Below are 22,651 nucleotides of genomic sequence, written 5' to 3'. Positions count from 1 at the left end.
AGGGAATGGGGGCCTAAAACGGAGAGCTATGGAGACAGGGTGTGGGTTCCACAGATCTGCGGTAACATATTTCCTGAGCACATGCATAATCCTATTGCTGAGACGCAAGCCTTGTTTGTTTTCTTTTGCAGGTAACTAAAGGCTATATATGTGAAATGTAGCAAATATGAGCACATAGTGGCTGTCTGGCAGAGAAACAGCCGGCGCACGTTGAGAAGAATTAGCCTTTTCACGTAGCCTCCGCACGCCGAGTCCATGCGGTACGCTCAACGTGTGCACACAGCTTGCGGTTTCTTTGTGTGCATTTGGCTCAAATCGGGAAAAACGTCTCACTGAATTCAACTGGATTAGGACCTCATTTACCGTGCTTGGTTAGGAAAAGCATCAGTATTGTCAGGTGAGCATTTATTAAGTAATGGTTGTAATTTATAAAATCACAATCTAGAAGTCCCAGCCAATAGAAGACTTTAAAATGTTGCTCGTTTATAGAAAACAGGATTTGCAAAACCTTGTTTGAACTCTCTGACTTTTTTTGTTGTTTTGTATGGTCTTATTGTAGTGCACATAGTAGCCTCCATACATATATACCGTACCTATACTATAAATATGTACTCCATATGTACTATAATACCACAAAGCGAAGCCATACTTTGCGGTGACACTGGGACCCAAACAAGGTATCATTGCACATTGAAATTGTATTAAACTAATTGAAAAATGGTTAAACATTGCTAAGAAAACAAGATAAATACTGAACATTAAAAGACAGAGACTTTCCAGTGTTCCGTAAAACCACACCTTTCAGACAAATTAATTATTTGCATCATAAAAAAATGCTAACTGTGAAAGAAAATATTCCAGAAGAAAGTAATGAGTAAAAAGCTTCAGGTGATTTTTGATTACATTAAAAACAATTCTTATTCTTCATAAAATATGCAGAACTTTGCACCATAAATAGTATCGTTACCTTCAAAAAATTACTTTCTTTTTAATCTTGCAAGAAATGAAACCTTAATTGGGTAGGAAAGTATTTGGAATATATCCAGAAACAAAAAAATGACAGCTATTCTCATGTAAGTGGCACAGCATCTGTCAAGAGTTTTCACATACCTTCAGGAAGATATCTCAAAATTAAGTCAACATTGTACTTAATTTCAGTGATCACAGTTAATATTCTGCAAACCCAATCTGGCTGCCTTGTTTATTTCGTAGTTTCAATTTCTATTGCTGTAATTCACCTTGGCAAATAAATGGATGTCTGAGGGGCTCGCCCTCTGAATAAATAATAAAATTGAACCTGTCAGGACCTTCCTTTGCCTTGAAAGAAAAACATTTCATTTCTTTGTGATGCTGTTGAAGCTAAATCCTGTTGCAAGACACTTAATGAGCAGCCCTGGAATAAAAACTAATGGCCTGTTCCAGCTACGTGGCCACCTTGATGAACACTAGAATTACATCTGAGACCAGATGGAAGAAAAGGAAGATGCACTATACAAAATATGTCTTCATTTGAGGAGTAAAGTACTATTCAGTGGCATTATACATTGTTAATAAATTTTCTTTATCTGAAACTATAATTTAATATTTATGTATCTAATTTACATGTGACAAAGTAGCATATTCTAAAATTAGAGTGTAATCAGCAAACTGTTAACTACTATAAACAATACCAAAACACAACTCAAACATATTTTAAGGAAACAATAGATACATTTTGGACTGGGGAAAGATTTCGATTGCAGATATTGTTTTAAATACAGCTGTTAATTACGTCTTGAAAAAAATTCTTCACTCAGAAGGATTTTCTGCTTAGGGAGTCCTGGGTATATACATAAAGACCAAGAGTACACTACCAAAAAGTCCCTTATTGGTTACTAGTAGGTACAGTAATAATAGTAAATGCTGAAATTGGGGAAAAAAAATCATTTTCAATATCAATGTTATATGATGCACTAGACAATATATCCCCTTTGAGCAGAAACTAGAGAAAATATCGTGCCCTTTATTATCTCTGTGGTTTCTTATGTGTAATAGACAGCGAAAGAATTGCACTTATTGTAACATTACAGTAAAGTGTTAGATTGCAGCTCACCTTTTAAAATATTAGTGGCCATAATACTTATGACAGGTTGTGCATTATGCAAAGATGAATAAAGATGTGCATTTAAATAAAAAAACGAGCAACCACTTACAGAACCAACAGTGAGGCTTAACATAACAAACATGCACTAACCCTACATTTATGCAAAACTAAGTTCTTCCAGGAAACTGTAACCAACTGTTGACCTTCCACAAAGGTAAAGGTTTTGTCCCTTGGTAATATGTTTGGACTTTGTAGTTGAATTCCAGTTTATTAGCTCATTGTCTGTAAATGTGCTGTTCCACTGTGATATCCTTTAGCTGCCCTTGAGCTTCTGCAGAATCTGCAATCTTACAGTCACTTTTATTTAAGGTTTTATTGAGCCGCAAAGTAAGTCCCCTTCAGTACTACACAAATAGGCTTCCTTATTCATCCTCTTCAGGTTCCTGTGGTAAAATTGGTGCCTCCTCCTTTAAACAAGCACTAAAAAACCCAAGGATTGTGCTGTAAAGGTGATATTTGCTTTTCTCAGAAGCAATGTTGTGACCTTCATCTGGGTAGATCTAGCAGAGGAGAAAGGAAAAAAGTAAATAGTTTTTTAAAGACTTTTCAAATATTTAGGGCTCTAATTTTCTTTCTCTGATCTTCCAAATGTTTTAGATGATAACAGGATGATAACATTAGTTTTATGGCATCAAGGAAAGCTAATAAAACTCAAAGTAAAACTCATTCTCTTGGAATTTGAACTTACATAAAACAACCACTGCAGTGGGATCTGCAGAAGTGAAAAAAATTTATATTCTCAGACATTGTGCTTACAACAGTTTACTTAGCTGGCATTTTCAATAGTGTCTAGGCATCTAAATCCCATTAACGTCAATGAGGATTAATTACCTCATGCTTTTAGGGATCTCTCAATATCCCAGCTTCCAAGTGTTCAGTGAAAAGCCTTTTTATTCATATTTTTAACTATCTTCCTATCTTATCTAAAGCCCATCATCTCTCTCCCCTAGAGTGGATGTGGGCATTTTTATCCCTTAACTCAAATTCCACTGGAAATTTCTCCCAAGTGAGGCTGAACAAAAAACTGCAGGCTGAATGAAGAAATCCAGGCCCCAGGGTTTAGGACAAAAGACTTGCGGTGGCCTGAGGCAAAAAGCTTCAGCTGTTTCCTCAAACTCAGGTTATCACAAGGTTGTATGAGAACTGTTCAACAGGGCTCTTCTGAGAGACGTCTGTCACTCCTGCTTCTTCCTTCACATCATCTCAGCTGAAATCACAGGGGCAGCTGGAACAGATCCTACCCCACTCAGATTTCACACATAAAATCATTTTGCATTTACAAGTGATGCTAACCCTCTTGTTACCACCTCCTCCCTGACATGAGCTCACACGCCTTCAGTGGAAACTACAGGTTTACCTAAGCTTCAGTAAGGTCGAGGTTTGCAACGTGTAACATCAGAAAGAGTTGGAGGAGTGACCCAAAACCACATCATCTAGGATATTGAAGAAGCTTTAATGCAACCAGAAGCCTCAGCCAGAAACATCCACGTACTCCGTGGTGGGTCCCATGCAAGTCTGTACATCAGCACGCCCTGTCCTGCTCTCCCTAGCCTGTCCCCCACAGCACCCTCACCCTCCGTACGGCTATGGAGAGAGGGAACAGCACTCTTGCCTTTTAGCTGCCTTTTAATAAATTTAAGTGTTGAAAATAAGGGGAAATTAATTTCATGTGACCCAATACTTTTTTAGGTAAAAAGGGACTGAAGTAGTGATATCTCCATCTCACACAGAGTGCATATGGACTCTAAAGCACTTTGTATAGCATTGTAGGATAAACAGGTGGAAAAAAGAAAGATGAGAGAGAGGAGAAAGAGCCCAGAAGAACAACAAGAAGATACGGTTCTTGACGTCCATACTAACAGTAAGGAAAATAGGATCAAAGGGAGTTCTAACTGCAAATTAGAGGTAACACCGATGCATTGTGATAGGGAGGGTCCTTCTCAGGGAAGAAATAGCAATATGAGGTTAAATGCTGAACTACGTTTATAGGAAATGTCAGCTGCACATACCTGCATAGTGTAATTAACTCCAGCTTTTATTAGATGTTTAATAAGTTCTGCTGAGTGCTGGAAGTGGACTTTAGCTGCAAGACAACAACATTTGGATATTATTAGAAAAAGCTAAGCCAGTTTGAAATGCTTATCTGTTAAACAGCTTTGACTGAAAACATTTCCAGTCTCTGTAATTACCGTATCTGAATCTGACTATCTGGTCAGAAGTGCACAGCCCCACCAGTAACAGCGATGCAGGGTGTAACAGCAGAGGTTTTGGAGAAGGAGCTGGAAGCCCCAGAGGAAGCCATGCTTTCCAGGCACGCTGTGAGGACTCCTCTCTCTACCCTTGATTTACACACACTGCGATAGTTTAGAGGTGTGTAAAACCATCTGTTTGAACATCATGACAGTTTATAATTGTGTTAAAGGAAAGGGCGTTGGATTTTCTGCTGCTTGCACAGGGTTATTACAGCCCACACTTCTTTAGGTAATGGACTTTCTGCAACATATCAGTAACTTAATCTTTGTGTGGTAAAACCAGGCAACTTTATTACCATGTCCTAACCCTGCAGAGCTTAGGCTGCAAGTGGGCTGGGCAGTGTCACCAGATGTGATATTAAGCAAGGGCAGCAGGCAATCAGAGTCCTCGTCTTGAACACACTGTATTGCTCAGACACCTATCAGAGTCCCAATTCCCTCTAGCGTTCAGTTCAGAGGGGTAGAAATTGCTGCTGCCTTTTACAATCAGCAAAGTCTGAGACCCTCATGCCCGCTCAGTCACCCACTATACCTCCTCTGTCCCTCTCCCCGCTCTCTGGGAAGAAACACTGGACAGCGTTTGCACCCCTGATTGCACTTGGGATCCATAACATGGCTTTGCCAAGTTACACTAGGGTGACAGGCTGGTGGGTGCCATCCTCACTGTGCCAACCGTGGGCACTCTCACCTCAGCCCTTGTCAGTCCGAGGTACTTATTCCTCCAGATGGAGGAGTAAGAAACCTTGTATTATCCCACATTCACCAGGAAAATGCCAGGGCAAGAAGTATGCATGTGAATCGGTACAGAGGAGCTTGTTGCAGCACTGTAATCTGTGCCTGCATCAAAGCTCGTTCTTTAGACCTGCATCAGTTAAGAAAGTTCACAAAAATACACTGCAGTTAAATTTAAATCTGTAATTACAAATTATCTCTTGATTGACACATCTTATGATTCCATTTAAAGTGCTAGAACTTACTCTGTTTTACTCATTCTCTGTCTTAAACTACTGCTAAAAGTATTGGTGCTATTAAAAGGTTCCCTATAGCTTCAGCTTCAGATACTTTGGGACTACCTTGTAATTAATTAGCTGAAAAGTTTAACTTCCCATTTGGTGCTGTACTTCACCAACTGTACTGATAATTCCTTCTTCAGTTGCAGAATCCCTATGAATTTAAAATACCATTAAAAATGTATGTTGTTCTATTAATAATTCATATAATACCTTTCACTAGCAAGACGGTGGTCCACAAGATTTAAACAAATCAGAACATACAGCACCTAAGAGGTACAAATATTCAGCAAAGAAAAGCGTCATCAGTTTAGAGTTAGAAGTGACAATTGAAATAAAATCAAAAATGCTATCAGAGGGATAATTAAACTAAAAATGTACTTGCTAGGTGTGTGCCTAATCAGTCTTTGAATGCCTGCCTATTAAAACCTCTGACTCTAAATGTAATTGCATCTGGAAATACTTACTATCAGCTGTCCCATGAACTATTAGCAAATTCGCTTCTTTTAAACCATGAAGATTGTGTAATACGCTGGATGCCTAGTAAATAAACACACACAAAGGTGTAAATGAATTGCATTTTGGGAGTAAAAGGGTCATTTTAAGTTACTTGTTTATGCTAACTTACCTGATAGGTATTTTCCTCTTTTGATGGAATACCAAGGTATCTTTCTGAAAAAGCTGATGCTGTGAAAGTAAAAACAAAAACTTGTGAATTCATCAAAACTACTTCTATTTTAAAACTCATCAGTTCTGACCTAGAGTCAGGAAAAGCTATTTAAGCCATTAAGTCAACAAAGAGATGTCAATTTAAAACCAGAATGTACCATTTAAATGTACCATTTAAAACCATTTTTAAATGGTTAAAAAAAAAAACCAAAACCCCAAACAACAACAACAAACCCCCCAAAAAACAACCCCCAAAACAAAACAAAAAAATAAAAACCAAAGAAAAGACTAACAGACCATTAAAGTAACCTGGTCTGATTTCCTGTGTATCACAGTCCACAGCCTGTGCCCAAAACTTCCCATGCAGAACCAAGTATCCTGTGATTGAATGGCAACATGGTTGATATAAGGAATTCACCACTAACCTTAAAAGATTCATTCCTGTTATAAGTCTTGATTCTTGATATACCTAAAGGATTCTTAGGAAACGGGGTACCTAACTGAATTTCAGTGGGAAATGGGAGACACAACTCCTTTGCAAAAATCAGTGGTGTTAATAATATTCTATCTGTTGCGTGTTTTGGTAAACTCTCCCAGTGTTAGCTGCCCTTTCATTTAAAGGAGAGAATGAGACAGTGAGGTGAAATCTAGTTGATATTGCTACATTATCTGCCCTTAGTTAAAATGAATAGCAGCTCCATGAATAAAAGATATTTTGAGTAGATCATCACACAGGTGTAGGGCAGGGAATACTCACCATACAACTTCATATCTGTAATTGGTGCCACCACAGCTCCACACTTGAAGAGCCGTTCACTGGATTTCAGAATCATTGATGTAATGTAGCCACCGTATCCCTAACAATGGAAATGATATTGAGATTTTTGTTTATTCATTTCTTTTAGCAACAATAAAGTTAAAAGCCATTGTACTAATCTGATGGTATCATTTTACAGTATGTATTCATATCTGCAAGAATTGCTTTTAAAGGAAATGCAAACCTACCGTTGAGAGCGAATAAAGATCTTATATGGCCTGGTTGTGATCTTTAAACCATGCAATTAATAATAATGAGTATATTTCAGTTTAAGCTCCATAATTCCATCATGGCAGACTAGCCTACAGCTAGTAAAAGATTTGAAAATTACAGAAAAAAAAACCAAAACAAAAACAAAGGTACGGCTAGACAGGCCTAGACAGGAAGATTTGTGCTCAGTTTTTAATATATTTATAATATATTTAATGTAGATATTTGCTAATTACCAGGATGCACTGAGCATTTTGCTGACAGGACAGACAGTATGGGGTATGGGGGAAACCTGTGAACTGACTGCAGTATGTCCCCCCCCGACACTTAAACCTTCACAAATTGAATCCTATTGCTATTAAAGAGGTTTCTGCTACAGCATTATCAAATATCCCACAGAGAGGTACAGATCCTGCACTGTTTTGCAGAAATAAAAGCTATGCGTGGCCACATTGCTCAATATTATGCTAATCTCTGGATGCACTTTCTGGCTGCAAGAGCACCCATCGGGCGCTGTGTTACAAAGCAGGGAGCACAGCCGGCGTGAAGAAGCTGGGAGAGATGGGGCAGAAGCGGGGGAGCTCTCTCCTTGCCTCACCACATTTATCTGTCCCTATGGCACATCTCTTCATCATCTCCCCTGCAAAGTCTATAATACACCTCCCTGGGAAGAGTTGTGACACAGAACAGAGTCATGAAAGCTTTAGCTTGAGACCACAGATTTCTTTGCAGTGACACTGGCAATCCATATCTGTACACCTATAATCATTCTAGACCCACAGAAAATGAAATTCTGAATTGTGGAGTCTGGGATCATTGATTTTCTCATATATTATGGGCTCTTCAAATTTCTCTATTTGCCATCTTTGTTTTCTCTTCATCAGTGCTGGAAAATTGATTTTTGCAGGTATTTTTTTGTTGTTGTTGTTTTGTGTTTGGCACAACACACTTCAGGAAGAAGAAATTATCCCATGACAGGGAAAAGAAAAATGTAAAACACCAGCCAATCCAAAAAAAAAAAATTGTGCGTCAAATGGTCACGGAGTTTTCTCACGGACTTTTTTGAATCTTGCCTGCTCCTGTTCTTCATGTCTAAATATTTAATGAATAGATGATTTCTGTGGAAGAATGGGAATATTTGAAAATCCTTTAACCTTAGTTAAGAAAAATAAGCAAAGAGGAGTTCTTTGGAATCAACCTTTAGTAAATGCGAATGGACATACTAAAGGAAATACAGAATAAGAGCTGCATTTTCAAGAGAGGGTGAGGAACTGAGTTATCCCTTCCCCATAGAAATTCCAGCCCAGGAGGCCAAGAGCTGCCCAGAATTGTCCATGTGCAGGAGCAGATTTCACCTAGGAAAGAATTTCTGAGTGGGCACCGATAACTTGTATAATTGTGACTTGTACAATAGCAACTCTCCTCTGCCTTTGGGTTCTCTACTTTTGCTTTTGTTTATTATTTTGTTTGTGTCTTTCCCAGTAGCTCCACAGCACAATTTTAATCCTAGGATAGCTATTGCCAGGTTATTTATTATTTATGGTTTAGCTCTCCTGGGAATTTCTTTCCTTTGTGCTTGTGCCCTTGCTTTCAGCCAGGCTTTCCAGGGCAAAAACACTACACAGTGAGATCACATTTTTAGAAGCACTTCACGATGACAATGCAGAAAATAGTTCATATGTCCTGATGCAAACATATATGGTGCCTCCCTCATCAACTGGATTTCTGTGGTTACAACCCAACCGCCTTATTTTCAAAAAGCTGGTTGGCTGTGAAGTTGCAACTTATTTTCAAGCTCTCTTTCCACTGCCATGACAAAAATGCAGACTACATGGAAACACAATTTGCTGTCTAACAGTTCAGAAAGGCCCGTGGATCATGCATCACTTGGGCGTGCACCCCTCACAGAGATAAGCAAGATGGCGTTGGCAGATTGCCTGGCAGTCAGAAGTAGGTATTTTCCACATTGTGCCCTTCTGGACAGTCTTGTTACTCTTGTGCCTAGTTTACATCACTGATTGAGACAAGAATTTTATTTCTGCGTAGTTCTAAAACCTCTTATGAGCTCTCTGGCATTGTGCATGAGGTCAGCTTATGAGATCAGCATTAAGCAATTCCAAAGTCATCTTATTTTCAAGCGAAGTGCACATTCTACTTCCATCAGTAAGCCCAATTTAATGCATAGAAGAAAGAAAAAGATTTTTCCTATCACATTGTTGTACATAGTAAAAAGGAAATGAGTTTTAAAGAAGATTTTTAATTGACTTTAAAATAAGCAGAGTGGAGGAAAATACAATTAACCCTAGGAAGCTGTGAAATAGATTTTTTTTTCCTAATTCTAAAACTGACTTTTAAATTTTATGAATTTTTGTTTGACAGTAGAAAACAACTCTGAGAGGTTAACTTGGAAAGGATAAATTTCCCTGAATTCAAAGCAGCGTTGAAGCTTACCAAATTTCCCAGTTTTTGCTCTTTGCTTTCTCACATTTCCAGTTTTCATTCCTCAATCTTTCTTTCAGAAAATAAATGCAGGAACTCCATCATCAATATTATTTTGTGAAAGAAAAAAAATTTTGGGGGTAGCCTTTGGCATGTATGTAAAACCATGTTTACATGTATGCTCTACGGTAACTGTCTGATCACGTCACTGTTAGGAAACAAGATACTGCTGAATCTCCTACAGAAAACAAGTGGAAATTTTCAAGTAGCAATGAAAAGAATTTCTGAAGTCAAGTGAGCAATTCGGGGTGCTTAGTGATTTCATTTCAGAAATAACATTTTTAATCATTTGTGGGAAGATATGGAGAAGCATAGATGCTTATATGCATGCGTACTTTCATATACATTGGCAACAGGCACTAAAACCTGAGTAGAAATGTGTGCCATGATCATCTGGTGGATGGACTCAGCCCTACTTACGCATCCTCAGCTGAAAAATCTCTGGCTGCTGCCCTACGAACCAAATACTGGTTTTGATGCTACTGATATTCTTGCAATGACAGTTTCTTTAGCTCAAGGAGTGTGTCAGGAGCTCAAATCTTTGAGGAAGGTCATTGTCATGTGGAATGCTAATAATAGTACTTCATTTTCACTACACTTCACAAACATTAACTAGTCATCAAAATGCTACCGTACAGGAGTTAAATATCAATATTCTCATCCTGCATTCAGACAGAGACACACAGGTTAAATGCCTTGCCCGAGGCCATGCCGCAAGTCAGTAGCAGAGTGGGGATGGGAGCTAAGGGGTTTCATAGTGGAACGCATGCTGCTCTTATAACTGGTGATTGGGGGATTTGTCTAGGTACTCGATCATGGTTTGTTGTTGCTTTGAGGTCAAAGGCACAAAACATCTTCATTTTTAAGAAAACATTTTTTAAAAAAAAAAGGTTGCACATGCTAGTTCACAGAAGAAGCTGCAATTACGTGGTGTTTCTAATTGCTGTTTTTTAATAGACATCAGTAAAATGCTAATTAGTTTGTTACTAAAGGTTAAGCTTTTGCCCTGTTCTCTCTCATGCTAGAGGCAACGACACACCACGCAGTGAAGCCAGCTGACAAAATAGCAAAGGCGAGATTTCTAGATGGTGCAAAAAGGAAGTTGTAGACAGTACCGTGGGGTTGTTACTCAGCTAACTTCAGGGGTCAGTAAGACATTCAGATACAAAAGTTGTATTAGAAGGATGTTGTCAATTTAACTGCAGCCCAAATGTAAAAGTGTAAGAAACAAGCTTTCACAAAACCTAAGCCCATATTAAAAATTTCTAAAGAAAGCAGATGTTTTTAACAAATACTTTCTCTTGCAGATTCTGCAATGCAAATACTGCAGTACCATAAAACTGATCTGACTGATCTCAAATACCCATTCTGAGAAAAAAGTAACATACAGAACATACAGTAAATTATGGAAGGTTTTTTCCCCTCTTTTAATAACTGAAATTGTCTTAGGAAAATAGACAGATTTATTTGTTTATGAACTGATAGTATTCTCTTAAAGAATCATGATGATACATCCTGCTATTTTTGCACATTACCTTTCCAAATATACTCAGTCTCTTAGGATCAATGAAAGGCTGTTTCAATAGTGATCTGAAAGAAAAAAAGGTTTTTTTACTTTGGTAAAGGAAAATGGTGAATTTTACTTCTTGAATCTAGTATGTAAAGAAAATTATTTGTACAGTAAGGAACTGTCATACATGCAGATCAAGCAGAAGAACAAATTACACCAATAAAAGTATTATTGCACTGGGAAATGTGATTTGCTTTCTAATTCCTTCTCTATATGGCAAACAGTTGGTGTTGGACTCATCTCACCTAACTTTAGACAGCTGAATTTGAGCATCTTGTCTAAATTGCCCATTTACATCTGCTCTTCAGTTAGAGAAGAGGGACATCCTCAAACAGACGTTCTTCCCACCCATGTTGGAAACCTCTCTCAGTCTGAAGAGAATCACCGTCCAGAAATTCCCGGATTTTCCATGAACCAGAGCTTAAATGACTGGCTTTGACCAGGTGCCTAGTTTTTTGATAGCTAAAGGAAGGTAAGATAAATGCAACTTCTTGTATCAAGATAACTATCCAAAGAATTAATTCCCTCATCAAAGCCATTAATCAGCAACGGTCAATTTTATACAGAAAAGAATAACGTGAGGGCAAAATCCAACTGCTTTTGAGGACACAAAATCAGTTGCTGTACCTCCTCTCAGCCAAGAGCACAATCCCTTTTTCCCATGCAGTGCATCCAAAAAGAGACCAGATGTACTTAATATTTGAGCAAAGAGCTCAGATCTCACAGCACAGCGTATGGCCAGCTTCTGATGGCCCTTTTGCAAGGGTCACCTGAATGCATGCAAGATGATTTGCTCTGCTCAACGCAGCCCATTCCTGACCAACATGAACACTAGGAGCCCTATTGCCCAGGTACGTCATGTCAGAGACAGTTGCCTACTCATGCAATGGTTGAAACATCAACCTCTTTCAAAAGAAGAAAGCAAAATCTGACTTAAAATCTGTTTTTCCTTGAGAATCCCTAGAAAAAGCCCATCCAGACCTTGCTATTAGCCATTTTGACATGTGCACCCTTAGTAAAGGGTGTTGTCAAAGCCATGTGCGATTACTCCACAGAGGGAAATGACTCTTTCTGCAGCTGGTGGATTTCTATCAGTCTAAGAATAATAATGCAAATGAGAAATTTTGATTGAGGCGTTTGCCCAAATTTTGCTCTTATTTACACCATTATAACTCCATTTGCTTTATCCGATTACTCCAGAACTCTGTGTCGGAAATGAGAACAGCATCCTATCATACAGGCCTAAAATATTGTAACACAAATGCATTAACAGGTGTGCTGCAAGAAATTTTCCTAAGGAATACAGACAAACACAAATTAGCTCAGATGGCATATTTAGATTGCACAAAAAAGAACAGCTTTATCAAAGAGAAGTACCAACACAAAAAGCAAACACTTCTTTGACCTTTAATTAGCTGTTTGTCATGAAAAGATTATTGTTTCAAAATTTGCAACTGCATTAAAAATAAACATTAACGGTATTCACTATGCAAAGAAAACATTCTGGGCAGTTTCAGTTAAAAATGCTGGTTCATCAAGGTGGAAGGAGAGTAAAAGAGAAGAAAAATTTGCACATACGTACTCTACAGCTGCTATTTGGTCCTTCACTTCCACTGATCCTAAGCATCGGTGGACCTCCTGTAGAATCTTAAGGCCTTGAAATCCACTCCCTCTGCCATCAAATCGAGCTACGATGACATTATCAGAGTTGACAAGCACTGAGTCCCAGTCAATGTGAAACTTATCTGTAACCAATTGGCTGCCTGGAGCTTCATCACTGCAAATACCAACACACCAGACACAAACGAAGACTATATTGACAATGTGATGCACTTTGCCGTTCTCTGATATTTTATTTAACCTAGATGGCAGAGTTCAGCTGGTTATGCAATCCTGTTGAATTATTGTCACTTCCATCGATACCATCACATTAGCTAGGGCTGGTATCCCTGCAGTAGTAGTAAGCAAAAATATTTCTTTAACTTTATAACCACTATGTTGCAGTGTTGCCAATACTTGAATATTCTTTATAGAAAGAAACAGAAAACTAAAGCACGTAGTGCTGCTTACAGGTTAATAAAGTGAACAAAAAAAATAACATAAACACTAATGGCTAGCTCAGTTCTGAGAAAGCTCATGTAGAATTTGTTAAGTCACAGTAAGCAGACAAAAAGGAAAATTCATTCAGTACCCTGATTACGATTGTGTAGGATATATAATACTATTAAGAAGGATTTCATCTTAGAAAACAAAAATAATTTCATTATTGTATCCTTGAAAGGATTTTTTGAAATAGGGTACAGAGAAGACTAAAATACATGTTGGAGAAAATTATATTTTCTCCATCCAAATTCATAGCAAGAAATGGATGCGGGCAGGAGTGATAAGTTTATTTTATGACTGAAAAAAAAGGTGGTTTACAGCAGAAAAGGTGGAATAGAATGGGAGAATGCAGTTTCTAGAACAATAAGCATTTTCCATTGAAGCCAAATATACTATTTTCCTTCCAAAGAAAATAAAATGTCAGTTTTAAAAGGGAAGCTTGTCATTATTTTTCCCCCAAGATAAACACAGAATAAGAGAGCAGGCTACCACGAAGGTGTACAAAATGCAAAATACTTCTATGCAGACTGCATCTGCCAGTTGAATGCAAATTAAAATGTAAAAGTGTCTATGCTGGCTATATGGAAATTAGATTGGACAGTGTCTGTGGGAATACCCTGTCTAAGGTGAAAGAAAGATGAAGACAGAAATTATTATTTTGCCAAAGAGACTTATATAAACCTGGGGGGAGGAAAGAGAGATAAATATCTCCTACAATAACTACTGTCTTGTATGTACAATAATGTGCTGATTCAATATCTGGGTTTGGCGGTGGATAACATAGACCATTTTCAAGGAAATTGCTCTATTAATTAGCAAGCATGTGTTGAATACATACATTCTCAAATTCAGTCAGACCTACTTACATAGTTGCTATATCATGCACTGAAATTAGGATTACTTGGTTATAGACTCAGTCACAATATGTGTCCTGGTTTCGGCTGGAATAGAGTTAAATTTCTTCCTAGTGCTGTGTTTTGGATTTAGTATGAGAATAATGTTGATAACACACTGATGTTTTAGTTATTGCTAAATAGTGCTTACAGTAGTCAAGGACTTTTCAGCTCTGCCAGGTGCACAAGAAGCTGGGAGGGAGCATAGCCAGGACAGCTGACCTAACTGGCCAATGGGGTATTCCATACCATATGACGTCATGCTCAGCATATAAATAGAGGGCGTGGTCCAGGAAGTAGCGATCGCTGCTTGGGTATCGGTCAGCGGGTGGTGAGCAATTGCATTGTGCATCACTCATTTTGTATATTCTACCATTATTATTATTATAATTATCATTATTATTTCCCCTTCCTTTTCTGTTCTATTAAACTGTCTTTATCTCAGTCCACGAATTTTACTTTTTCTTCAATTCTCTCCCCCATCCCACTGTGCTGGGGGAGTGAGCAAGCGGCTGTGTGGTGCTTGGCTGCCTGCCGGGTTAAACCACAACAATATGTTATGCTTTACTCACCATTATCTTGTGCGTCAAGTTTATACTTGGCTTTATAAAAAGAAAGGAAGGGCATTTTTTTGTGTGCTTAACCAATTCAGTTGTGATTACACTAACTGCTAACAATGCCGAACAATGAATTTGGAAATACTGATTGTCAAGTGAACTCTGCAGAAAACACACGTTTCAGAAGTATATTATCATTATTATTTACAGTAAGAGCAAGAGCAGAACAGTTCTTTCAATTTATGCTTATTGTACAGAGCAAGGTTTTCAGAAGCACTCTACGTTGACGTAGGTGTTTTCAGAGAGCTTTTACCACTAATTCCAATAGAGCAGCCTCAGACCAGTTCTAATTTTTTTTTAAAGTTCTTCCAACCTTCCACAATAAGATAATAGGTCAGAAATGTCCTTGTCTGGCTAGGTATCTTTCCAACAGTTTTAATGCACTCCACACAAGTGAAAATATCATGAGTCAGGCTGCTTCCCTCCCACCTAATATAAGAACAAAACAAATACAGTGTTAGCATTTGTTTTATACGTGTTATATATCTAGGTTATATATGCGCGCGCGCGTGTGTGTGTGTATGTATGTTATATATCTAGACACTTGGGAATAGGGGAAGAACTGTTACAATTGTAAGCCTTTCTCTATACCAGAAAGTGCTTAAAACCAAAAAGGGTTTTAAATGAAAGATGATACCCTCAGATAATTTCTCCTATTAAGAAAGGAACAACAGACAACCTCAGCAAGGTTCTCAGTGGGCGAGAACTGACTGATGTTTTCCCAAGCTCCTTCTCTGGAGGGCATAGCTGGGCTACTTTTAAGCTCAGACTTTAAACACTATACATCTTCCACTCCTGCATGATGGGTTGTTTGACGTATTGCTTTTGGAAGCAATTTTCCAGTGGCTAATTTATTTCAAGAATGTCCATATAAGTAGTCTGTGACAGGCATTTAAAGCCATTTCCATTGAGGTACATGTCAAAATTTCCATTAGCATCAAAAGGTCTCTTTACTCTTCAGTTGCTACATACAATGATACTGATTATCTGAGGTGTGCCTCTGTCCTCCACAGAGAGACAGCATATATTCTATGCACCATTTAGGCCCCACTTTTAACCTTTTAAATGGGGCTTCTGCAAGGTATTAATCCTTCATGCAAGTTTGAACATCACCCTGAGGGCTCTGTAACAAAGCAAGTTTGTTACTACAGTGTGATAATAGATGCACAGCCTGATTTGTGAAGTTTGTCCTGGGATTACAGCTATCACAAAGGTCAGTTTTTGTTTTATGCTCATCACTACTTACAGCCTAATTATAATTAACGACTGTTCAGTGGTACTGTCTTCATAGAATTATTTCTTGACCCCACTAGTAAGCCTGGAAGAAAGTCCATGCCATTTATGCTTCGGTGTAATACAAAACCAGAAGTCGTCTTCCCACCCGACTATGGTTGGCCATATGGGAACCATGGACTAGCCAAAGCACTACAGCAAAATTGAAGCCAGCACTGAAAGGGCTGTATGAAGCTATAGGCTCTTCAACACACCTCGAGGGTTCCTTAAGGAGCATCATCTCCAGAGTCAAACAACAAAAGCAGAATAATTCAAATGAAGACTATGCCTAATTCTTCCCAATTCATTTTTTTTCCTTGTAAGTGACAGCACTTGCACTTTCTCTTTATTTTTATTCCTAACTTTCAATGTTCAGAGCTGCCTAGTGTGTGTCTTCAACAGCGACTACACTCAGATTATGAGTCCACTGTGGCAGCGCAACTGCTGACGACTCAGGCATACTGCTGAAGTTCACCATTGAGGTACTACTTAAATAGACAGAAGCCATCAATAATATACCAATATCATTGACCTTAGTGGGTAATTTGTATGCTTCTTGCAAGGCAGTCACATATGCCTCAGACTGTCTGGAAAAAGGGGCAGCTCATCATAAGTTCATACATTGCTGAATTTGTTCTTTCAGATTCTATAACCAAAAGCTTAAACTAAAGTCTCTGTTCCTGACTTGAGTTACAGCCTACAAGGAACAATACAGCGTTACCAGAGAGGCTGTTCCTGCTGTACTCTGAGCAATACTCCTCTGCCACTCTGCTATCACAACTGCAGCAAAATTTGTTCCAGGTTTTGCACCATTTAAAAACTAAGTGGCAAAATAGGAACTTCAGAAGTTATAGGGCTGACCAAGCAGGAGGGGAAACAATTTTAAAAGATACGTGGCAAATAATTGCTATCATCACTGCTTAATTTCCAGTACATCTCCTTCTATTTCTGCAAAACAGGGGATCTGATGCAGCATATGGAAAAGGTATCTTGATAGCAAATATGTGAGAAAGACTACAACTCAGAGGATAAAATCTATGCAAAGAAATATCACTCAAAAGTCATCTTTTGCTTATGGTGAAACTGAGCAGGGAAAGACGACCATTTTGCAAAACTGGTGTAATAGAAAAATCCACTTCATTTTCAGATTTCATGAGCATCTCTTTCACAAGCATCAGCTTTCAAGCACACCGATCATTACTGGTCGAAAATCAGGGAACCTGAATAGCCTTAAACATTGAGGACAGAAAACCCCAAATGTTTTCTCTCTGTTCATATACCCTGTTTAGATATAGCAGACTGCAACTAAAAACAGATAATGTGTTTACAACTCCTTCCTGCAGATATGGCACAAATTAAAACACATCACCAGAAGTGATTCCATTATAGGGTAGAATCATGTGATAGACAGGACTGAAGTAGATAGCATAGTACAAAAAATAAAATTGTTATTCTTAAAATATCTTTCTGAAACCCTTGAGGCTTTGAAAATGCAATTTTGAGAACAAGAGATGTAACCCTGTCCTGCGTCATCAGAAAAGGAGGTGATGTTTTGAATCTCCTCTTGTCTTTTTCTAAGGAAGATTAAACGAGCATTTTATTCACACAGTAAGATATGTAGTGCTGTGGGGGAAGTGGGAGTAGGGGAGGCTGAAAGAGGTTGGATCTTAGTTCAACGATTCCCCAAGCCTTTTTTGGGGACAAGACTGAAGAGAAAGGGAGTGAGCAGATCCATCACTGCCCATAGCACCAGGACTGCTACTACAAATGAAACAGCTGGAGTGAGCCTCCAGCCTATCCCTCTTTTAGCCTAAGCTAAATGAATTCTCCCTCTAGGCCTCGAGAAATATTACAAAGTTCAAAGAATGGGGAAGAAAATCTAAAAGAGTAAAAAAGAAAAGACTGTCCATCAAATACTTTGATGTAACAAAAACACAAAAGAGCAGTAATATACTGCCACGCTCGGCAGAGGCAGGATGAATATAGGCATGAAATGGAGGGCTTGCAAAGCAATTAGTGAATCAGTCACGCGACTTAGGGATCCCAAAAAAAGTAAAATTTGCAGCTGTTTTACAGAGGAAGAACTGGTCAAACAAAAAGGCCTTCAGGGATGTCCCCCTTGCAAGCATATTGCAATCAAAGTAGTGGAATCCACCACATATTTTTACACTTCACCATGTAGCCAAGCGTTGTTCCTTCACTTGCAACAGCTGCCGGTTAAAATGACTCATATCCTTTACAACAAATGAAAGGTACGCAGGACAGTTATTAATACGCAAAGTGTTACCGTACCTCAGATCTCAAATATTTCCCAATACTTGCATTTAGTCTTTTAATGAGTTATTCCCAAAGCTGTAAAAAAATCTCCACTTTCAATCCTACTGTCTTATCTTGCTATCAGTCCCAAGAGTGTATTAACTGGAGGCATAAACAGGTTTGATTGCCTGTGCAAGGCCTAAAACTTTCATCATTTCAATAACAGGTGAAGTGATTCCTGTTTATTACCAAAATATAAGAAAACAAGTAAACAAACAAACAAACAGAAACCTCTCGGTGACAATTCACTGTTACTTTGGAGAATACCTGTTTGTTTTTCCCCTCAAAGATCAGAACAATCTCTCCACTGATTCAGTTTTACAATATCCACTTACATATTGGACAATTTTAAATAGTGTTAAATAATAAATGCTGACATTTAAGATACATTATCTACAGATTTTGAAGGAATGAGGTTAATTATGTTCAAGAAAAAATAAAGAATGATTATCACCTCTCATTTTATTATCCAGATTAAATGCCAGAGTCTTTACTTAATCATTTCCTGTGTGTTACCAAGGAGTGTATCTTCCAACTTTTTTAATGAGTAAGGTGAACCATAATGAGAAAATCAAGGATCTGAAATTTAAACTTTGATCTTAATTATATAGAAAAGAGATGATAATCACTCTTTCAGGCAATTAGTGTACACCTCTCTAATCTATAGCTACTGTATGTATTATATCAGAAGGAAACTGAGTGTGAAATGTATTAGTGGTTTAGGAGAACAAATGGAAGAAAGGAGAGTGTTATAATCTATTTAGCATTTTATGGCCTATGCATCACAATTCTGGAAAGAAAAATAGTGCTAGCTGACATAACTGGTTTCTACATGAGACCTATCTGTTAGATAGTCCAGTCATACAGATGGACATAAATTTTAACATAGCAATACAATGATCTTCCATCTGAATGTTGCAGCATGCTTTGCAACTGCTAATGGATGAATCTTCACAAAATCCTTATGATGAAAGTTACAGGATATTCAGGGCCTGGTCCTTAAGCTGAGCTTGTGTCTACGTGGAGCTGTACTGTGTTCACGCTCAGGTTTCACATCAGGACCAGAATCCACTGGTCCAGGCTCCCTTCCAGGATTCAGCTTAACACTCAGACACCTGGGTGCCACGTGCTGGAAGTTCAAATTTATCTGCAGGCATCCTTGCATGAATATAGGAGCCTTATTATAGTCACGCACCTTTGAAATGGCTACTAGCTTTCAGTGATTTGAAAAAATTTTACCAAATAATACCAAACTCTCTCGCTTTTATCTATTTCCAAATTCTGTTATCATAATTGTAACCCTATTGATCCAGAGCGCACATTAACACCACACAGAAGCAGTCCCTGCTGATAAAAATTTACAGTAAAATTATGAACCTCAGCCATCAAAAAACCACTTTATTCTGAGCCAGCGAAACCAGCCACCAGCACAAGAATTCTGCAGACAGAGAAGAGACCACACAGGCAAGCCAGATCCTGGCAAAATGTAAGACACAGGGAAGATGAATCTTCCCCAGAGGCTTGGGGTGACGCTGAAGCCATCACTGCAGCCAAACAGCCAGTCAGAGCCTGTTAGATCTTATATGCCGTATTTACCCTCCAGCTTAGGGGACAAAGCCTATATGCAGTAGAAGCTTATATGCACTTAACTAAGCATTTAATTTGCACTGCAGAGACATATTAGGTGAATTTCAGTTTAAACTCACATTCTCTTTTCTTCACCTTCCTTCCTTCCTTCTTTCGTTCCTTCCTTCCCTCCCTCTCCTTTTCTTAAGTCCTTGTCAAACTGCAGTACTACTGAGATGGAAAGCAAAAGCCACTTCATATCTGCTAATACTTCACTCTTCCAGATATGTATCTTCTCTGTATATACATCTAAGCGTATGCTGTCTGGATCAAGATGTTATATAGAATCTCCTTTCCAAAAAATGGATATACAATTAAACCAACATTCTTACCAAGGACATTGGTAAGCATTCTTTTTCAAACTTTAAATAGCTAGAATATAATGATAATTGTGGCTGAGAATGTAAGCAAGAAAGTACGTGCAGTGGAACAATAAGAAAGGCAGCACTTGTTATCAGCCACTAATACAATTCCTGTCGAACACTTATAGCAGTAGGAACAGGGTGTTTCTCAATTAGTCCCAACAGGACCTCTCTGGGACTCAGGAAAATCAATATCTGGAAAATGATACTATAAATACAGTATTTCCTGTAAAAGCTACATATTCTTCTTGGACCTGAATACGTTGGTTGTTTTTTTTTTTTAAATAGTACCTCTGATAATGAAATAAACCTTAAGATGCCCATTTGGAGTTGTGTGGGTCAACAAATTACCCTCTGCACGCACACAGATTTCCAACTGTTCTTTGTCAAGAGCTAGGCAGAATTTATTAAGCTCAAATAATCATCCCACAAGGGAACCTCTCATACTTCAGTGACAGTTTTCAGTTTCATACCTCATTTGGGGACATCTTTAACTCAAAAAAGGATTGCTGGCAACCTTACTTTAAAGTCTGTAAAAAGCTGCTGAAGAAATATAACTTCTTTCTCTTCTACAGAAGAGAGGGGCACAACACATGCAACATTACATGAGCCAGGACAGATTTCAAATTTTCAGTTTCAAACTTTCATTAGTGTATAGGGTTTTCTAAAAATAATTCCTGTTAAAGCTAACATTGACAATTCAGTATTGCAAAGGTAAGGATTTGACTAAAAAGAGGCAAAGTCTCCATATTATAAATGTAGATACCACAATCTGTATTCATAAGTGGATGAATTTCCTTTTTATCCAACATGCACATCATAAAAAAATAAAACAATTATAAAACATATTCATACATTATGACTTGGCCACATTTATTTGCTCACTGGGTACTGACAACTTTGGTATGTTTAAATTCAGACCTTGCCTCAATACTGTTCTCAGTTATTTCAACTCTTGATATCTAATAATATCATAATAGTATTTCCTTAGCTTTTTTCCCCCTTTTCCTGTCATTTTTGGCCTTGGCCTTCTCCAGGTTTCTGATCCTTTCCTCCTGTCTTCTCTAGGTTCTACATGAGTATATAACCTCATATTCTACCATAACTGTATATAGCAGATTATGTATTTACTAGGATACTTAAAAAGAGAAGTGTTACACTGCTAACACCTCAGTGTTTCTTTACTCTCAGAAAAAAGAACAAGCGCAAGCATTTGCAACTCCCTGTAATGCTGCTGGTGTCAATTCACAGAGTCAGTTTGCTTTTGGCACACTTAAAAGGGCTGCTTAAAATATAATCATGCTTCAAGATCATGCTAGCAAATACCGCAGAAATAAAATAATCCATGTGTCCTATTTCTCCACAAGAAAAGAAAAACGTGTTCATGAGCCACTTGAAGAAGAAAGCCGCCACAACTGCAGTTAAATACAACTGAAAAACCTGAGTTTTAAACACAAACTGGACTTAAAAATAAGCAGGTTTTTGCCTCTCTGTCCTATGATCTAAGATCTGATCTGAGTAGAGGAATCTGGGATCACTCAGCAGCTCAAATTTGTAAATTTGACCTCACATACAACAATAAGGATCTCTGCTGACACTAAGGGGAGGTCTACTCCAGGTGATACAGCTTAGCTGTATTTTCATGAAATCAGCAGTGCACTCCTACACTTGTGTTAGTGAAATTCACATCAGTTCTGTCCAAACGGGACTGGAAGAAGATCTGTAGGTACATGAAAGCCCTCTACACCCATGGCAGACCCATGCTGAGCTCAGCTGGAGAGCCACAAATGATGCCGTGAGCTGGCCATCACTGATTTTCTTAGGTAGGCTGCAGGTACGCTCATGACTGCTCTCTTCCTCTGCTATACATTCTGTAGATGTGCAACTTAAAGGCTGACTGTCTCTGAAAGAAATACACACTATTTCTTTTTAAAAGAACAGTGCAGGTTGCCAGGGAGTATCTCCTTCCTCCCATAGAGGTTTTCTACAAACGTCAACAGACTTTGGATCATGGCTATAATGCCTTCGGCCATTGATGCTCAAAAATATTTTTTTCTTCTTTCCAGTGTTCCTAAGAGTAGTTTTGCTTTATGCATCTGAACTGAGCCCCTCTTAGAAGCTCTATCCATTTCTATCAGGGATAAAAAGGGAAAAAAAAGGAGCATATGCTCTGAATGAGATCCTCTGTGGGTAGGGATCAGTAGGGTCCAGGAAAGACTGCAGAATTACTCACACCTACACCATCAGAAGGGCCAGTGCCTCATGTACATAAAAGTACAATGAAGCAGAGCT

The 22,651-nt window shown here is 38.3% G+C and overlaps 1 protein-coding gene across 1 annotated transcript in view; it reads right to left on the bottom strand.

Annotated features, from left to right (window-relative positions):
- Positions 1-685: 685 nt before the first annotated feature.
- DPP10 (dipeptidyl peptidase like 10) overlaps positions 686-22,651 on the bottom strand; it is a 298,673-nt gene continuing 276,707 nt past the window's right edge. Inside the window, exons 20-26 of the mRNA XM_075152780.1 lie at positions 12,753-12,947; positions 11,136-11,190; positions 6,832-6,931; positions 6,034-6,092; positions 5,873-5,945; positions 4,153-4,226; positions 686-2,643 (exon numbers count right to left, since the gene is read on the bottom strand). Of these exons, the coding sequence (XP_075008881.1) occupies positions 2,506-2,643; positions 4,153-4,226; positions 5,873-5,945; positions 6,034-6,092; positions 6,832-6,931; positions 11,136-11,190; positions 12,753-12,947 (694 nt within the window). The 3' untranslated portion in view covers positions 686-2,505. The remainder of the gene's footprint in view (positions 2,644-4,152; positions 4,227-5,872; positions 5,946-6,033; positions 6,093-6,831; positions 6,932-11,135; positions 11,191-12,752; positions 12,948-22,651) is intronic.

The sequence above is a fragment of the Calonectris borealis genome, chromosome 6, assembly GCF_964195595.1.
Source record: "Calonectris borealis chromosome 6, bCalBor7.hap1.2, whole genome shotgun sequence".
Classification (NCBI taxonomy): domain Eukaryota; kingdom Metazoa; phylum Chordata; class Aves; order Procellariiformes; family Procellariidae; genus Calonectris; species Calonectris borealis.
Note: the sequence above shows the minus strand (reverse complement) of the source record. Positions and strands in the feature narration are given on the sequence as shown.